The 19,712-nt window shown below is 40.6% G+C and overlaps 1 protein-coding gene across 10 annotated transcripts in view; it reads right to left on the reverse strand.

Moving 5' to 3' along the window:
* Nucleotides 1-19,712, reverse strand: part of SETX (senataxin) — a 104,258-nt gene that overhangs the window by 17,683 nt on the left and 66,863 nt on the right. For 9 of the 10 annotated variants that reach the window (XM_044926478.2, XM_044926477.2, XM_044926473.2 and 6 more), the window contains 8 exons: nucleotides 17,639-17,725; nucleotides 15,653-15,802; nucleotides 14,588-14,695; nucleotides 11,958-12,145; nucleotides 11,260-11,352; nucleotides 10,144-10,308; nucleotides 7,109-7,207; nucleotides 6,414-6,501 (listed from right to left, as the gene is read on the reverse strand). In XM_044926478.2, the coding sequence (XP_044782413.2) occupies nucleotides 6,414-6,501; nucleotides 7,109-7,207; nucleotides 10,144-10,308; nucleotides 11,260-11,352; nucleotides 11,958-12,145; nucleotides 14,588-14,695; nucleotides 15,653-15,802; nucleotides 17,639-17,725 (978 nt within the window). The remainder of the gene's footprint in view (nucleotides 1-6,413; nucleotides 6,502-7,108; nucleotides 7,208-10,143; nucleotides 10,309-11,259; nucleotides 11,353-11,957; nucleotides 12,146-14,587; nucleotides 14,696-15,652; nucleotides 15,803-17,638; nucleotides 17,726-19,712) is intronic. The other variant, XM_006052143.4, reaches the window with a different exon arrangement.

Consider the following 19,712-nt stretch of genomic DNA (forward strand, 5'->3'; position numbering starts at 1 on the left):
CTCCAACCTGGAAAGCAGGTGGCCTTGCTGTGATTTCTGCTGAGTCTGATGCACCTAAACATGGTGTCTAATCCAAGTCCTAGATCACAGAAACAGATCTGAGGAAGTGCTGTTAGTCCTCACTCCACTCCCATAAGGGAAACTGGGCTGAAAAACCAGAAAAGGGGGCAGGGGAGAAGCCCAAGAAGAAACCCGTAAACTGGACTGGAAAGTCCAAAAGTCAGACTGGGAGCTTTTCTTCTGAGTTTCTCTAGCTTCCCAGAGTGGGACAGCAGCGCCCTGCAAATCTGCATGTGTGTGACTCTGGGGGCTCACAGAGATGCCCTTGGTGGGGGAGGGATGTGGGGCCGTTCTCTGGGAATCTATTTCCAAACTTTAGCTTTCAAACTTCAACTTTCCCACATCCCCTCCTGGGGCTTTCCTGCCCTTCCATTCCACCCTTCCCAGTCACCATCACATTCTCACCCGTCCCCAGGCTGACTACAGAGCAAGCTGCTGGGGCAGGTACAATCATCTGCAGTGAACACAGGGGTGCCCACGAAGGCTTCGGTAATCCAAGCACCTAAGACACACAGCTCTGCAAACATTTACTTTTCAGGTTTGAATATGATCAGAATTTAACTGTATAAAAATAATCACTGTTAATATGTTCTTCAACTGATATCAATTGTTAAACACTTTGATCCTCATGGTCACAGGAAAAAGAATTTTTACAAAAATCTTAATTTACATGTATATGAATGGCTGGGTCCCTTTGCTGTTCACCTGACACTATCAGCACATTGCCTGTTAAATCGGCTGTACTCCAGCACAAAAGAAAAAGTTAAAAAACCACCTTTATTGTGAAGTAACTATAGATTCACTCCAAGTGAATTCACTGCGAGTGAAGACTCTACACATGGACATCACCAGATGGTCAACACCAAAATCAGATTGATTATATTCTTTGCAGCCAAAGATGGAGAAGCTCTATACAGTCAGCAAAAACAAGACCAGGAGCTGACTGTGGCTCAGATCATGAACTCCTTATTGCCAAATTCAGACTGAAATTGAAGAAAGTAGGGAAAACCACTAGACCACTTAGATATGACCTAAATCAAATCCCTTATGATTATACAGTGGAAGTGAGAAATAGATTTAAGGGCCTAGATCTGATAGAGTGCCTGATGAACTATGGAATGAGGTTCGTGACATTGTACAGGAGACAGGGATCAAGACCATCCCCATGGAAAAGAAATGCAAAAAAGCAAAATGGCTGTCTAAGGAGGCCTTCAAATACCTGTGAAAAGAAGAGAAGCGAAAAGCAAAGGAGAAAAGGAAAGATATAAGCATCTGAATGCAGAGTTCCAAAGAACAGCAAGGAGAGATAAGAAAGCCTTCCTCACCGATCAATGCAAAGAAATAGAGGAAAACAACAGAATGGGAAACACTAGAGGTCTCTTCAAGAAAATTAGAGATATCAAGGGAAGATTTCATGCAAAAAAAGGCTCGATAAAGGACAGAAATGGTAGGGACCTAACAGAAGCAGAAGATATTAAGACGAGGTGGCAAGAATACACAGAAGAACTGTACAAAAAAGATCTTCACGACCCAGATAATCACAATGGTGTGATCACTCACCTAGAGCCAGACATCCTGAAATGTGAAGTTAAGTGAGCCTTAGGAAGCATCACTACAAACAAAGCTAGTGGAGGTGATGGAATTCCAGTGGAGCTCTTTCAAATCCTGAAAGATGAGTCTGTGAAAGTGCTGCACTCAATATGCCAGCAAATTTGGAAAACTCAGCAGTGGCCACAGGACTGGAAAAGGTCAGTTTTCATTCCAATCCCAAAGAAAGGCAATGCCAAAGAATGCTCAAACTACCGCACAATTGCACTCATCTCACATTCTAGTAAAGTAATGCTCAAAAGTCTCTAAGCCAGGCTTCAGCAATACGTGAACCGTGAACTTGTAGATGTTCAAGCTGGTTTTAGAAAAGGCAGAGGAACCAGAGATCAAATTGCCAACATCCGCTGGATCATGGAAAAAGCAAGAGAGTTCCAGAAAAACATCTATTTCTGCTTTATTGACAATGACAAAGCCTTTGACTGTGTGGATCACAATAAAATGTGGAAAACTCTTCAAGAGATAGGAATACCAGAAAACCTGACCTGCCTCTTGAGAAACCTATATGCAGGTCAGGAAGCAACAGTTAGAACTGGACATGGAACAACAGACTGGTTCCAAATAGGAAAAGGAATACATCAAGGCTGTATATCGTCACCCTGCTTATTTAACTTCTATGCAGAGTACATCATGCGAAACGCTGGGCTGGAAGAAGCACAAGCTGGAATCAAGATTGCCGGGAGAAATATCAATAACCTCAGATATGCAGATGACACCTCCCTTATGGCAGAAAGGGAAGAGGAACTAAAAAGCCTCTTGATGAAAGTGAAAGAGGAGAGTGAAAAGTTGGCTTAAAGCTCAACATTCAGAAAACGAAGATCATGGCATCTGGGCCCATCACTTCATGGGAAATAGATGGGGAAACAATGGAAACAGTCTCAGACTTTATTTTTTGGGGTTCCAAAATCACTGCAGATGGTGACTGCAGCCATGAAAATAAAAGACGCTTACTCCTTGGAAGAAAAGTTATCACCAATCTAGATAGCATATTGAAAAGCAGAGACATTACTTTGTCAACAAAGGTCCGTCTAATCAAGGCTATGGTTTTTCCAGTGGTCATGTATGGATGTGAGAGTTGGACTGTGAAGAAAGTTGAGTGCCGAAAAATTGATGCTTTTGAAATGTGGTGTTGGAGAAGACTCTTGAGAGTCCCTTGGACTGCAAGGAGATCCAACCAGTCGATTCTGAAAGAGATCAGCCCTGGGATTTCTTTGGAAGGAATGATGCTAAAGCTGAAACTCCAGTACTTTGGCCACCTCATGCGAAGAGCTGATTCACTGGAAAAGACTCTGATGCTGGGAGGGGTTGGGGGCAGGAGGAGAAGGGGACAACAGAGGATGAGATGGCTGGATGGCATCACTGACTCGATGGACCTGAGTCTGAGTGAACTCCGGGAGTTGGTGATGGACAGGGAGGCCTGGCGTGCTGTGATTCATGGAGTTGCAAAGAGTTGGACACGACTGAGCGACTGAACTCAATGATTCACTATAGATTTGCTAAAGCCTTTAACTGTGTGGATCACAACAAACTGTGGTAAATAGAGATGGGAATAGCAGACCACCTTACCTGTCTCCTGAGAAATCTATATGCAGGGCAAGAAGCAACAGTTAGAACCAGACATGGAACAAGAGACTGGCTCAAAATTCAGAAAGGAGTGCATTAAGGCTGTATACTGTTACCCTGCTTATATAACTTATATGGAGAGTACATCATGTGAAATGTCGGGCTGGATGACTCACAAGCTGGAATCAAGACTGGCAGCCTCAGATATGCAGATGATATCACTCTAATGGCAGAAAGAGCCTCTTGAGGAGGGTGAAAGAAGGCAGTGAAAAGTGAAAGTTGCTCAGTCATGTCCGACTCTGCGACCCCATGGACGGTATAGTCCATGGAATTCTCCAGGCCAGAATACTGGAGTGGGTGGCCTTTCCCTTCTTCAGGGGATCTTCCCAACCCAGGGATCAAACCCAGGTCTCCCGAATTGCAGGCGGATTCTTTACCAGCTGAGCCACAAAGGAAGCCCAAGAATACTGGAGTGGGTAGCCTATCCCTTCTCCAGGGGACCTTTCCGACCCAGGAATTGAACTGGCGTCTCCTGCATTGCAGGCAGATTCTTTACCAGCTGAGCGATGAGAGAAGCCCGGAGAGTGAAAAGGCTGGCTTAAAATTTAACATTCAAAAAACTAAGATCATGGCATCCAGTCCTACCACTTCAGGGCAAAGAGATGGGGAAAAAGTAGAAACAGTGACAGATGTTATTTTCTTGGGTTCCAAAATCACTGCAGACAGTGACTACAGCCATGAAATTAAAAGATGCTTGCACCTTGGAAGGAAAAGCTATGACAAACCTGGATAGCATATTAAAAAGCAGAGACAACACTTTGCCAACAGAGGTCTGTACACTCAAAGCTCTGGTTTTTCCAGTAGTCATGTACAGATTTGAGAGTTGGACCATAAAGAAGAACTGATGCACCAAAGAATTGATGCTTTTGAACTGTGGTGTGGAGAAGACGCTTTAGAGTCCCTTGGACTGCAAGGAGATCCAACCAGTCAATCCTGAAGGAAATCAACCCTGAATATTCATTGGAAGGACTGATGCTGAGGCTGAAGCTCCAATATTTTGACCACTTGATGTGAAGAGCCAACTCCCTGGAAAAGATCCGACTCATTAGAAAAGACCCTGATGCTGGGAAAGACTGAGGGCAAGAGGAGAAGGGGGCGGCAGAGGATGAAATGGGTTAGATGGCATCACTGACTCAATGGACATGAGTTTGAGCCAAGTCCCAGAGACAATGAAGGACAGGGAAGCCTTGGATGCTACAGTTCATTGGGTTACAAAGAGTCAGACATGACTTAGTGACTGAACAATAGATTTACAGGAAGTTACCAAAAAAGTACAATTTTCACAGTTTTCTCAAATAGTTACGAAAAGCAACTCCTTAAAAGTTCAATTTATATTGTAAACTGTTTTTGTGGCAGAAAAGCCTAAAAGTCATATTAACAGCCTTTTAATTATGAAAACATATTCATTATACCCACTGAATTATATCCTGAACAGTACAGATGACAATTCAATTTTAAAGAGCAGAAAGAATAACAATGCTCTCTACCCCACTGGATACACTTAAAAGAGTGACATAATACATTTATTTTTATTAGCCTTATTTTAAAATGTCAGTACTTACAACATATTATAAACAAAACCTTTATCAATCCTTCTGATAAAAGATTCTCAGTATCAACTTAAAATGGAGGATATGCAGCTTTTAAAAATTATTTCAAGGAGGTACCAAACAACGAAAGCTGCAGACCACAGACCTAGGGAAGAGCTGAAGGAGGAGATTATATTTGAACGCCCTCTGGTGGAACTAGACAAAATAGGGGGAAATACTAAGTCGGCTTCCCTTGGGGCTCAGCTGGTGCAGAATCCACCTGCAATGTGGGAGGCCTGGGTTTAAGCCCTGGGTTGGGAAGAGCACCTGGAGAAGGGAACGGGTACCCACTCCAGTATTCTTGCCTAGAGAATTCCATGGACTGTGCAGTCCACGGAGTTGCAAAGAGTCAGATATGACTAAGTGACTTTGGTTTCACTTCACTAAGTTGTCAGGAAAGTTATGACCCACCTAGACAACATATTAAAAAGCAGAGACATTACTTTACTAACAAAGGTTAAACTAGTCAAGGGTATGGTTTTTCCAGTAGTCATGTATGGATGTGAGAGTTGGACTATAAAGAAACCTGAGTGCTGAAGAATTGATGCTTTTGAACTGTGGTGTTGGAGAAGACTCTTAAAGAGTCTCTTGGACTGCAAGAAGATCCAACCAGTCAAATCCTAAAGGAGATCAGTCCAGGTGTTCATTGGAAGGACTAATGCTGAAACTAAAACTTCAATACTTTGACCACCTGATGCAGAGAGCTGACTCATTTGAAAAGACCCTGATGCTGGGGGAAAAGATTGAGGGCAGGAGGAGAAGGGGACGACAGAGGATGAGATGGTTGGATGGCATCACCGACTCAATGGACATGAGTTTGAGTAAGCTCCAGGAGTTGGTGATGGACAGGGAGGCCTGGCATGCTGCAGTCCATGGGGTGGCACAAAAGTTGGACACGACTGAGCAACTGAACTGAACTAAGTTAGCACTTCTCCTAAGATAAACCAAAGACTGTTAAAATTAGAGAAAATGAGTTATTACCCCTAAATGAGACAAAGCAGCAAATACACATTTATCCAGCTGTAGTTCACCCAACTAAGCTATACTGTCTGGACCACAAGTGGAACCTGACCCTTCTGGAGGAGCATCTGCTCTGACAGATGACTCTGATGGCACTCATCTCTCAAGGGAAGCAGCAAGTGGTGCGGCTCAAAGTGTCAGGACAGAAATGAAGATCCATACACACACCTGCAAACTCCCACTCTCTCTGGCATTAGGCTGAGCCGAGACCACATTAAGTTTACTAAGGGCTGACCAATCCCACGACGTAGAAAAAATTTCTTAAAGGTCATCTTGAGAGCACACTGTGATTACTTGGGTCCTGGGCTAAGATAAGAACAGTCTGGGTGCCTAAGAGCTCCCATGAAGAAGCTGCTGGGGGACTAACAAGGTGGGGGGTGAGGGGTAAGAGGAACTCTATTGTTTGTGACCTCGAAATCATTTCCATTTTGATGAAAGATAAAAACAAAACCTCAACCCAGTATGAGTAATAAGGGGCAACCTTTTGAGATCCCTGATCCTCTAGAATGTACCTACCACTAGGGTTCTCAAGTGTCCGAGGATGAAGAGGCTGTACTTGGCTCGTGTGATGGTGACATTCAATCTCTGCAAACTTGCCAGAAATCTAAGCAATAGAAGAAGAAAAAAAAGTTACTTCTTTGTACAGAATGACTCGGCAATGTATCAGTGTATGTGAGACACAGGCGATATTTCTGACAGCTTTTCTTGGCTCCTTCTGCTTTAAAATCACAATGCTTTTGCACCCCTTCTCTCAACACAGGGGACCTGGCATAGAGCAGTTCCCATCAAAAACAATAAAACGATGTCTGGAGCTTTCCTTCAAAGTGATGCACCTATTTCCTATCGTGACTTAGATATTAGAAATTTTAATGCTGTGATTTTTAAGTCTTAAAACATCCTAAAAATATGACAGTAGATCAATTATGACACATACTGTGGAGAGGAACATGCCCCTGCAAAATATATTGGATTCAATCATCCACTTTTCTCAAGTGAAAAAACAGATTCACTCTGTGACATGGACACAAGGAACCAAGAAAAGCAGACGTTAATAACAGTGGACCAACTACATAACTTAAAAAAAAACTTCATGACGTTACGTAATTTTTTATATAACTGAGCAAATGATGGTACTCTCTTAACAGTGATTAAAAATAGATCTACTTCTGGATTATAAACAAAGCAAAAACTCAAGGATGACAGTTACCCACCCAATTGAGCCTTGTGTGGCATTTGCTCTGACGCATGTAACAATAACACAGTCTTTCTGACGCCCCTGGAAGGCATCCACGGTATCGACTTCTGCTGCCCTATTAATGAAAAAGAAACATATTTACTGAAAAACAGTTATTAAAGCATGTCTATTCCCAGTAGAGAAGCCCTGTGCCCATTAGCCATCAGTCTCTTAATTTCCTCCCCACCAGGCCCTGGCAACCACTCATCTATGTTCTGTCTTTATGGACTTTTCTACACGGGACATAGCTCGCATATAAATGAAGTTACAGAGCATGTGACCGTCTGTGTCAGGTTTCTTTCACTTAGCACAATGTTTTCCAAGGTTCACGTGTCACAAAATATCCCACTACTTCATTCCTTCTACGACTGCATGCAAATACACAATTTACCCATATACAATTTTTCGAAGTTTGCGTTGTCTCTGCTTTCTATCATGAATAATGTTGCTATGAACATTCCTGTACAAACTTTCCTGTGAACATTTCCCCAACGCAGGTATGTATCTAGGAATGAAACTGCTGGTCATGTGGTAACTAAGTTTTATGAGGAACTGCCAAACTTTTCCACAATGATTTACCATTCTGTCTTCTCACCAGCAATGTATTGTTTCAATTTCTCCACATCCTTGCCAAAATTTGTTAATGCCTGTTTTTTTAATGACAGTCATCGTGGTGGGTATGAAATGGTTTGGTTATCTAATTGTAGTTCTGATCTGCATTTCCCTAATGATAAATAATGTGGAATACCTTTCAGTGTGCCTGTTGGATTTTTATTTTTTGAAAAATGCTATTCACATTTTTCAACAAAATAAGACTGTCATTTTATTATCAAGTTGTATGAGTTCTTTATATTCTGGATATAACTCATCAGATGAATAATTTGCAAGTACTTTCTCCCATTTTGTGGGTTGTCTTTTCACTCTTTGATAGTGTCGTCTGAAACAAAGGCTTTTCATTTTTATGAAGACCAATTTAATTTTCCTCTGGTTACTTGTGCTTGGATATCACACCTAAGACTGTTGCCTAATCTGAGATCGTATGAATTTAGTTTTGTTTCCTTACACATTTTATAATTTTGTCTCTGAAGACTCAGGGCTCTAATATCATTACTATGCGTGACACAGGTCAAAATCCACTCTTGTGCAGAAGGATACCTATACTCGTTCCAGCACCATTTGTTGAAAAAACTCTTCTTTCTGCACTGAATGGTCTTGGCACCCTTCTTGAAAAATCAACTGGGCACAAACATAAGGATTTATTTCTGGAATCTCACTTCTATTAGTCTATATGTCTACCCGGATGACAGTACCACAATGTTGATAGTTTTGTAGTAAATTTTGAAAAAGTGTGAGCCCCCCAACACTGTTCTGTCAAGTTGTTTGGAGAGTATCTTACACTTCCACATGAACTTTGCAGTAAGCTTTTCCAAAACCGTAGTTTTAATTTTGATGGAGATAACGAACCTGTAGATCAGCGTGGGGAAAGGTGCCATCTTAGTAAGTCTTCCAATCCATGAACATGGACTATCTCCACTTATTTTGGAATTCTTCAATGTCTTTCAACAACTTTTTGTACTTAGTGTAGGAGCTTTTATTTCTTTGGTTATATTTATTCCTAAGTATTTTGTTCTTTATGATGCTACCGTAAATGGAATTAAAAAAATTTTTTTTTCAGATTTCTTGTGGCTGCTGAATACAACCGATTTCTGCATACTGATCTTGTATCCTACAACTCTGCTGAACTTGTTTATAAGGACTAGCAGTTTGCACAAATACTGCATTTCCTTTTCCTACTTAACTGCTCTGCACAGAATTTCTAATACAATGCTGCACAAAAGCAGTGAAAGCAGACATCCCATCCTTCCTGATCATATAGGTAAAGTTTTCATCTTACCATCAAGTATGGTTTTTGAGCTATGGTTTTTCATAGATGTCTTTTATTAGCCTAAGGAAGTTCCCTTCTATTCCTAAATTTGTTGAGTATTTTTATCATGAAAGGTTGTTGTTGCACTAAAATGCTTTCACTCAAATAAATGAAATCTATTCAGATGATCACAACCACGTGGGGTTTCCCTTTAATTATGGTACAGAACACTGACTGATTATCATATATTGAACCAACCTTGCATTCCTGAGATAAATTCCACTTGATCCTGGTCTATAATCTTTTTAATATGCTACTGAGTTCAGCTGCCATTATTTTGTTGAGAATTTTTGCATCCACATTCATAAAGGATATATTAGTCCGTAGTTCTCTTTTCTGGTGATGTCTCCATGGCTCTGGTATCAAGATAATAGTGGCCCCATAAAATGAGTAGTCTTCCCTTCTATTTTTCAGAAGCATTTGCAAGGACTGGTGTTAAATCTTAATGTTTGATAGAATTCACCAGAGAAGCCTGGTCCTGGCTTTGTTCTCTGTTGGTAAGTGTTTGATTACTAACTCAATCTGTTTACATTTAATAGATCTAGCCAGTGTTTCTGGTTTTTTCCTAGTGTCAATTTTGGTAGTTTGTGTGTTTCAAGGTGCAGAAACTATGGAGTTACCTGGATTTCCAATATTTAATTTTTAATTTTACTGTTGAGGTAAAAGGAGACAAAGACACGATCTTCACCCTATACATGAAGCCACTAAAAGGTTTAAATAATTTTTTCTAAGTGAAAATGTGACTATGTGTTATCTCGGTACAATTAGAATTTAGATTAACAAGTTATCCAACTAAATGGAAAGGCCTGGAGAGTTTCTCAGTCAATTCCACTGTCAAGTGTAACAGTGAAGACCTTCGAAAAGGCAGCAGGCACTCCGTCTACAGGTGCTACAAGCGTAACCATACTCCCTTCTCAGCACAAGTCTGTGGAGCCAGTGTCCTGGTCTCCTTGTTCTATGTTACCAGGAGGGTCTATGACCATGCCCCAGGGGTTAAGTTTCATTTTCTTCTCTCCTTCCATCCCCTCTTTCTTCTTTTTAATTCAACAGAGAAACTGGAAAGAGCCATAAAAATAAAGATGCCTCACCCTTTTCTATCAAACTCTTTGTCCAAATCCTTCTGAATCAGTGTCTTCTGAGCCTTGTAATGGGTTATTATGCCAATGTTTCGGAAAGTAATGTCCCTTCTTTTGTCTTTAATAAGTTTAATTAGTTCCATTACCAGTTTTATCTCTTGAACATTTACATATGAGCTAAATAAGATAAAAACAAAATACAAGACATCAAAACTAATAGCAGTCCAATTGTTAAGTTCCACTTTGTTGTCTATTACAGTCAAGGGTAGATTGGGAAGCTTTATCTTTATTCAGTCAGCAGTGATTCAAAGAGGCTGTTATAATGACCATTATTAACACTGTACATATAAATAAACAGAATAACAACTGCCCAGTGAATCATGAAGCTGTATGACAGAAAAGAGCTTGGAGTCAAATAAGTTTAGACACCAGCTTCTTCATTTGTTAAAACAGGGATAGCCACAGTGAGAACAAAGGTATTTATAATAATGAAGACATGACTAATGAAGAGCTCCTATTACAGATTTATTATCTTCCCCACACTGAGAAAAGAGCTTCAGATGTATCACTTTTGTCATGCCCCACCACAGGCCACGCGGATCACGCACTAGCATTCACAGACCACCCGACCGATTCACACAACCCAACGTGCTCCAAGTATCGTCCACCCTCTGCCTCACACCTTCATTCAACCGTGTTTGTATTTCTCCTTCCCAATATTTTACCCAACTGGAATAATCAATCACCACAGGAATGACCTGGTTAACGTCTGCCTCGTGTTAGACCACAAGAGCCTTGCACTGGGGCCACATCTATTTTACTCACAACTGACTTAGCAGCAACAGCAGTGAGTTCAGCATGGATCTACTTAAGTGCTTATCACATGTGAGGTAATACAATCCCCACTAATACAATTAAGAAAGAAACACTGAAAGACTGAAATACATAAAGATATCAGTAATTTTATGATTAAAAAGATGAATTTATCAATCCAGCTAAAAGAAAATGATTGTGCCCTGGCACTAGGCAGAGAGATTTGTATGAAAAGTATTTTGAACTTAAATATAAACAAAAACAATATAAAAATTCTGACACCATCAGTGAAGACTGAAGTATAAGAGAACATACTCATTATCCCGTCTTTCTAAGCCATCTCCAACGTCAAACACGAGGTAGGGTTGAAATGGCCAGTCAGATGAGCACCGACTGGTCTCTGTCCCTCTATAAAAGAGCAGCACCATTTAGAACACAAGTCAAGTCAGAAACATTTTTTTAAATTATTACTACCATTTTTCTGTGTGTATGTGGCAGGGAGAGAGCTAGGGAAAAGGGGACAAGAAGGACTCGTCTTTAAAAAAATAAAATTTCAATACACTAAAAGAAAAGTGAATTTTATTTCTATTCTAGTGCTAGGGAGAATCATCTATGTATTTAAAATATAACAATTATGACTGGAAAATTACTCATAATACAGTACATGAAAAAAGCAAGGTATAAAACAGTAGGTAAAGCACGGTATGATTCTTTTTTCCCAAAAGAGAAAAAGGAAAAAAAAAAAAAAAAAAGATGTGCATAGTACAAGGACTGGAAGTAGATATACTAAAATGTTACTAGTGATTATTTCTGTGTAGTATAAATAGGGGGGTTGGTTTTATCCCCCTTTTCATTTATCTGCATTTGCTACAATCAACATGACTTTTATAATTTAAATTATTAAACCTTTATGTTTTTAATAACAAGACTTAAGAGCACTGTAAAAGAGCTATTCTTCCTAAGCAGCCAAACCTACAAATAAAACAAGCTAACATGCAATGAGAAGAACCCACCTATTTGTTCTCAAGATTCCATCATAAATATAACTAGAAGGAAAGAGGCATATGTCCGGGTGCATCCTGTACTGGATGGTGAGCTGTAAGACGGGCAGCCTGCCAATCATGTTGTGCTCCACACTCTCCTCCAGGAACTTGTGGAAGCGGGCCATCATCGACTGGTCATAGCCGTAGTCCTGTGCCTTCTGAAAGGGGAAAGACAAAGCAATAATTTCTAATGACTCATCTGTACTTTTCCCACTATTAAAAAAACAATTACTGAGCTCTACAATGTACACAGCAAACGTACATCTAAAATGCACATGGCATTACCAACAACCAAAGATTCAGAGAAAGAAGATGTTTCTGACTTCCACCTTTGAAAAGCCATGGAGCGTGACTACAAAAGCTGAGGCATATTCTCCTCATTTAGAAATTCCACATACTGTTGATGAATGATGTGATCTTATCAACTTATGAAATAAGTTGATTTCATAAATCCAATAAAGGGTTACAACAAACCTGAAACCTGAAACAGAGGTAATTGACAAATGAAGAAAAGTGTCTTCATGTAATCACAGTTGGGATATACTTAGGATATACGTTTCAATGTTAGCACCATGTCAAAATTGAGAAAGAAGAGTGGAAACTTTATGAGTATGTTGCAGATATGAGCACTGAAGATGAATATGCAAAGTTTTAATAAACCTGTTTCACAAACTATCAGAGTGGAGAAAGAAGACATTACTTCCTATTTGTATTATTTATGCAAGTGATTATATAAATATGCAACTTTAAATAGGTCTGTGTAATTAAATAGAATAAATATTCTTAGTGGACATTTGGCATTATCATCTATACCTCAAAAGTTTATCTATTCAAGCTAACAAAAAAACTCATTTACTTCACTCTAGGAAAAAAGAAAATGGATTTATAGGAGGTAACACATTTACTTACAGAAAAAAAAAAAACCAACCAGATCCGTCCTACCAAATGACAGAGATTTTCATGTTTTGACATAAATGTACATTCCTGATCTATTTATTGACTGGAAAAAAGGCAGTGTGACACAGACTGATTCTGCCACCTTTACAAGGTCAAAGTCGGCACACACAAATGCATACATTCCCTGTAAACTACCCAACCTTCTGAATTTGGTAACTTATTGTCTGTTACCCGCTAGAATGTCAGCTTTGTAAGGCCAGAGATTTTTGTCAGTTTTCAACACTGTCATAATCCTAGAACTTAATTAAAACGGTGCCTGAATTAGGCTAGCATTCAATAAACAGAGACTGGAGAAAAGGCAACTTTGCACATCAATGACCACAAACTGTTCAAATTATCCACTACACTATTCACAGTAATTATTCCTAGAAATAGGGCGTCAGAAAGGCATGTTGAGAAAATTAACTTTATAATCATTTTCTGAAAATTTCTCAATAAGCCTGTATTATTTTTACAATAAGAAAAGGCCAAATATTCTTCTTCTCATTTCTACTGTTCTTAATCAATTACCAAAGAAGGCAGTAAAGCTGAGGACTATCAACAACCCCCTTTCGATAACTGCATGCGAAGGCCCTTTGAGAAGTCATCAGTCAATCTCTGAAACGCTGTATTAGTCACATAATGCAGTGCAGAGCTGGCTCCTCCTAACTCCCCACGAACCCTGGTGCAGCAGCTTTTCCCCACGGACAAGGTCTTCACTCCAGGTCAGGGGTGCTCCTAGCCTACCCCTTCACATGGTCACGCACAAGTGCTCAGACATCAAAGAACTGCACGATCATGTTGATGATCCCAAAGTCAAAGAACAGTAACAACAAAAAACAGCAACACGCTTTCATTACATAACCAAACAGAACATAACTGAACAGAAATGCTGTGAAAATGGTCTGTTCTCTGGGACTGGTCATGCAGCCACTACTCTGACCACACACTCTCTGTATCAGTAAAATGCTCCAATGTTATTCAGTTTCAAAACCTAGGTGGAGACCTGTGCAAGAGTACCCAAAACATCCGGATCCTGACTGTGCCGTGCACTTTCAGGAGCAGTTCTAGTGAGTGTTCACACAACAGGGAAGGGGACACAACTGTGCTGCTCATCTTCCCACAAGCGGAGCCCAGTCTCTTTCCTTCCACCTTCCCTTTCAGAGCATGTGAGGAACATTATAGGATACGGAATCCTAATACTGTACACATTACTGTAAGAATAATTTATCTTCTTACTGGTTTCCTCAAATTTTGCATATACATAAATATAAATTACGAGGTTGGGATCCTTTCCCTTGCTTTTAGAGTTTTTATCATGGGTTTGGTGGCTCTGTTATGAAAACAAATCAGCCCTTAGAAGAGCTGCACACTGCCTTTCTCAGAGGGACAGCCCATTGCACATGGGATATCCTGTTCTTCAACTTCTGGTCTTTTGATACCTACATGCTCCTGTCACACACACACAAGCTCATTATGAATAAAGAATATTTTTGGAGACTTTACTATGAAGGCTCTAAACAGTGGCTGTTCTCTTTCCTCAGCCATTCCCTATTTCTCCCTGCAAGTAAGAGATGATGATCCAAGGAGGATGCCCACCCCGCAAAACAAAAAACCAAAAGACCCCTTCCACTTTACAGCAACATGAATGTGAAAAAACATACCACGGAAATGACTGTGGGAGGGAGCTGCTTAGGGTCTCCTACGAGGACAAGCTTGTTGCAACGATGGATGAGCGGAGTAAGAGTTTCAACTTCACAGGACTGTCCAGCCTTGGTAAGAAAGTATAGAATGGAGATACAGTCATAGTTTTCTTTGTTACTTTTTATCCATATACAGTCTAATTCATAATGAAAGTCTTAGCCATTCAAAAACGTACACCTTCTCCTTCTGCACCAAATATTAAAAATAAAGATTTTGATTAGAAAACAATAAGAACATTCTAAACGCTTGGAGGGGAAAAAAACCCCAAAACAACCCCCCTGCCCCAACACACATACATTGTGGAAGTCAGCCATCTTTCAGGTGCCACTATCACTTGGGAAGCAGCCATAAACTGCAAGGGCCAAGTCCTGTCCCCGGTCGGTCTGTTCCCGCTGGACGTGTGCCCGACAGGGCTGTGTTTCGGCGTGCCCCACCCGCCCGCTCGCTCTCCTCCTCAGGAGGCCACTTCACATTTGCAATCCTCAAGCTTCACTTCAATTTGGCAACATTTCCTTCAACTATTTCATCATCTTTTCTATTCCTTCATTTTGGTGAATACTGGATCTCGGATCTCCTGAACGGGTTCTCTATCCTTCCTTTTCCATCTCTTTTTGTCTTCTGGCTCTAGATTCTAGCAAACAGTAGGTAACCAATAAATATTTGCTCAATGAATGAACTAGGAATTAGGATGAAAAGCTGAAAATATGGTGCTCAGAGCTATCCAATTATATCAAAAATGCTTCAAAAGGTAATCAGAGATATTCTAAGCAGGAGCTAGACAATCCTTGGGATGGATTTTGTTAAGATCAGGAATACCTAAGACTACAATTCCAATACTAGAAAAGCAGTTTTCATCATGGTGGGTTATTAGCAGCATATTTCAACATATAGGAATACACATGTTTAAGAGCAGGTCAAAATCAGATGCAAAAGACCACTATGTCAACATCTTGGCAGCCACTCTTCACCTAGGACTTCCTCCTCACAGCACTAGGCAAGAGCCATATGGCCAACTGCTCACTGACCTCATCAACGATGACACAGCTGAAGGGGACGCCCCCTTGCCCACGGAAAGCAGTCTCGAGCAGCAAGCCACCACTCGTGCTCAGCGTGCAGCAAATGATGTGTGACTCTAAGATGATGATGCTCTGTGTCTTCTGTGGGCGTCCTTGAACCTAAGAGAATAAAAGTTCATCAATGTTCACTTGTATCTAAAAACTTCTTGACTATGATAGGCCTCTTTGCACTGTAACACACTTGCCACTTATGTGGCAGAAAAATGTTCAGTAAATGTCAGGTGGGAACCTGCAATCTAGAAAACAGCAGCACTCAAGGTACTCAGAAGCCATCAGAGAGAACAGTCTGCAGGGGAGTCTAATCTTGGAACGTGATTTCAGCACGTTAAGAAAAATTTATTCAGGGTTTAATTTGGTCAAAGTAAACTTAAAATTCTTACAGCCTGATGTATGTGGGAAGGTATCAGAATAAGCAAAGACTAAATAATTCTACTGAACTGTGAAGCAATTATCTGAGTAAAACCAGGAACAAAACTAAGCCTGAACATACCCTTTTCTGTTAGTTTTAAGCATGTAACCTTATTCTTTTATAAGAACCAGTACCAACAAAAACACCTGTGAAACTCATGAGCATTCTACTCCCACAGAACTAACGACCACCTTGGTCCATGTCTATATAATGGAATAAACTGAGATGGAGACTGAGTCTCATCAGAGATTCAGTTAGCCTATTTCTGCTCCTGAAAAGCTGGAGCTGAGCATATGACAGACTCACACCTGGACTCTTTGAGGCATGTCTGTGAGAAGGTGGTGGCGGCTGTGGCCTTCCCTCCAGTGCTCATATGGTAACTGCCATACCCCTCTCCTTACAGCCAGCATCATGCTAAAACCGCAAGTGCAATTAATTTAACAGCCCACTGAACAACGTGATCAGTGGCAAAAAACCATATCACCGGTAAACAAAGACTTCATCCTGAAATATGGAAAGATTAATTTTGGGCTGAGTTTAAACTTTAATAGCTTTCCACATAATTTTTATTGGAGAAGGAAATGGCAACGCACTCCAGTGTTCTTGCCTGGAGAATCCCAGGGACCGGGGAGCCTGGTGGGCTGCCGTCTATGGGGTCGCACAGTGTCGGACACGACTGAAGCGACTTAGCAGCAGCAGCACATAATTTTTAATTGAAATAAACTGCTAGTGGAAATATGCATTAAATTCAACTATATTCATTTAGCCACACAGAAGTCAATAATATATTCAAGAGAAAAATCTCAGCTTAAAAATACAAATGCCATTACCAGTTCATAGTACCCTCTCTCCCTTAACCCCAGTTCATTTCATTAGGGCTCTATGCTGGCCATTCTAGCTTCGACTCATCTAAACTTGAGTTGATATTTTTATATCCAAAGAATACTAGGGGAAAAGTTATACATGCTATAAAAGAATTTTTGTGATCAAAAACAAGTAAAAAGAGCTTATGCTTTCAGCTAAAAATTGAGGGAAAAAAGGCACTTTTCTTGTGCCACATCCCAGTCACTGCTGGTCTACCTGAATTCAGACATGTAATTTTCTTTCTTCTTTATTTTTAATAAAGGAAAACCCTACAAATTTAGTTTCATTAATTATTCATATGACAATACCATAAATTTCTGGATGGGAGAGTAGAACACTGAGAGTTTCAGAAAAAAACTATAAATGTACAAGCAGTTACACCATTTTCTCTATTTGTGTATATGCTTGATATTAATTTTTCATTATAAAAAAATTTTATTGATTTATATACATTTTGACTACACATGCAGCTTGAGGGATCTGAGTTCCCTGAAAAAGGGATTGGATTCACATCCTCTGCAATGGACGTGCAGAGTCCTAATCACTGGACCACCAGGAATTCTCAAAGTTTAAATGTAACTGAGAAAAGACCATAGGCTGTCTGAACTATTTCATAATTTAAAAAAGAAATGCCAGGAAAATGCTACAGATGAACTACTTACCTCTTTAATTTTAGAAGCAAGCTCCTGCCTTTCTTTTGAAACTCTGGCAATTTTTCCATCTAATTCTTGCCTCTGGAAAAAATAAGACTGCTATCATTAAACTAAGCATTTTAAAATGCTTTCCAATGAACTGCCTCACATTTCAAAAAGAAGAGCCAGTACTTTACCAATGAAAAACTGATTCACCCAGTGTGTTTCCCCTACCAGTCTCTCTATACTACTGTGTATCAGAGTTCAGCTAAGCTACTCCAGGGCACTGCTGCCCTGACATCCATTGTGTTTGGCCAGGTGCCTGCCGTGACTTCAAACTGACACTCGCCCCTCACTCTTGCAAATGTCTTATATAGCACCCAGAGTCACCAGCAAATGTTCGCTCTTGTCATCAATGCTTTCTGTTGCCTTCCAGCACCTGTATGCCTTATATGTGACCTTGAGATAAAACCCTCCAAGAAACTTACCCAAACCCTGCTCTTTCCATTCAAACTGCCCAATCCAGCCCTAATCTGGATATGTCAAAACACTCCAACCATGGACCCTGATAAAGATATGTGGCCCAGGGCCTGCTTCTGTCTGCACTCTGCATGGACCTCCTGCGTGGCCCCTCAAGGTATGCTATGTACCTCCTCCAGGACCTGTGAGTAATAAATCTATTTCAACTTCTCCTGTGGTCTGGTTTTAAACCTCAGCTCATTACCCAGCAACCCAACAACTAACACTCCACGTTCCATTCAGTAGGTGTTAATTAGCCAGACATCCTGGAATGTGAAGTCAAGTGGGCCTTAGAAAGCATCACTACGAACAAAGCTAGTGGAGGTGATGGAATTCCAGTTGAGCTCTTTCAAATCCTGAAAGATGATGCTGTGAAAGTGCTGCACTCAATATGCCAGCAAATTTGGAAAACTCAGTAGTGGCCACAGGACTGGAAAAGGTCAGTTTTCATTCCAATCCCAAAGAAAGGCAATGTCAAAGAATGCTCAAACTACCGCATAACTGCACTCATCTCACACACTAGTAAAGTAATGCTCAAAATTCTCCAAGCCAGGCTCCAGCAATACATGAACCGTGAACTTCCAGATGTTCAAGCTGGTTTTAGAAAAGGCAGAGGAACCAGAGATCCAATTGCCAATATCCGCTGGATCATCAAAAAGGGAAGAGTTCCAGAAAAACATCTATTTCTGCTTTATTGACTATGCCAGAGCCTTTGACTGCGTGAATCACAATAAACTGTGGACAATTCTGAAAGAGATGGGAATACCAGACCACCTGACCTGCCTCTTGAGAAATCTGTATGCAGGTCAGGAAGCAACAGTTAGAACTGGACATGGAACAACAGACTGGTTCCAAATAAGAAAAGGAGTACGTCAAGGCTGTATATCGTCACCCTGCTTATTTAACTTCTATGCAGAGTACATCATGAGAAATGCTGGGCTGGAAGAAGCACAAGCTGGAATCAAGATTGCCAGGAGAAATTATCAATCACCTCAGATACGCAGATGACACCATCCTTATGGCAGGAAGGGAAGAGGAACTAAAAAGCCTCTTGATGAAAGTGAAAGTGGAGAGTGAAAAAGTTGACTTAAAGCTCAACATTCAGAAAATGAAGATCACGGCATCTGGTCCCATCACTTCATGGGAAATAGATGGGGAAACAGTGGAAACAGTGTCAGACTATTTTTGGGGGCTCCAAAATCACTGCAGATGGTGACTGTAGCCATGAAATTAAAAGACGCTTACTCCTTGGAAGAAAAGTTATGACCAACCTAGATAGCACATTCAAAAGCAGAGACATTACTTTGCCAACAAAGGTCTGTCTAGTCAAGGCTATGGTTTTTCCAGTGGTCATGTAGGGATGTGAGAGTTGGACTGTGAAGAAAGCTGAGCACCGAAGAATTGATGCTTTTGAACTTTGGTGTTGGAGAAGACTCTTGAGAGTCCCTTGGACTGCAAGGAGATCCAACCAGTCCATTCTAAAGGAGATCAGTCATGGGTGTTTTCTGGAAGGAATGACGCTAAAGCTGAAACTCCAGTACTTTGGCCACCTCATGCGAAGAGTTGACTCACTGGAAAAGACTCT

The sequence above is a fragment of the Bubalus bubalis genome, chromosome 12 (assembly GCF_019923935.1).
Source record: "Bubalus bubalis isolate 160015118507 breed Murrah chromosome 12, NDDB_SH_1, whole genome shotgun sequence".
Taxonomy (NCBI): Eukaryota; Metazoa; Chordata; class Mammalia; order Artiodactyla; family Bovidae; genus Bubalus; species Bubalus bubalis.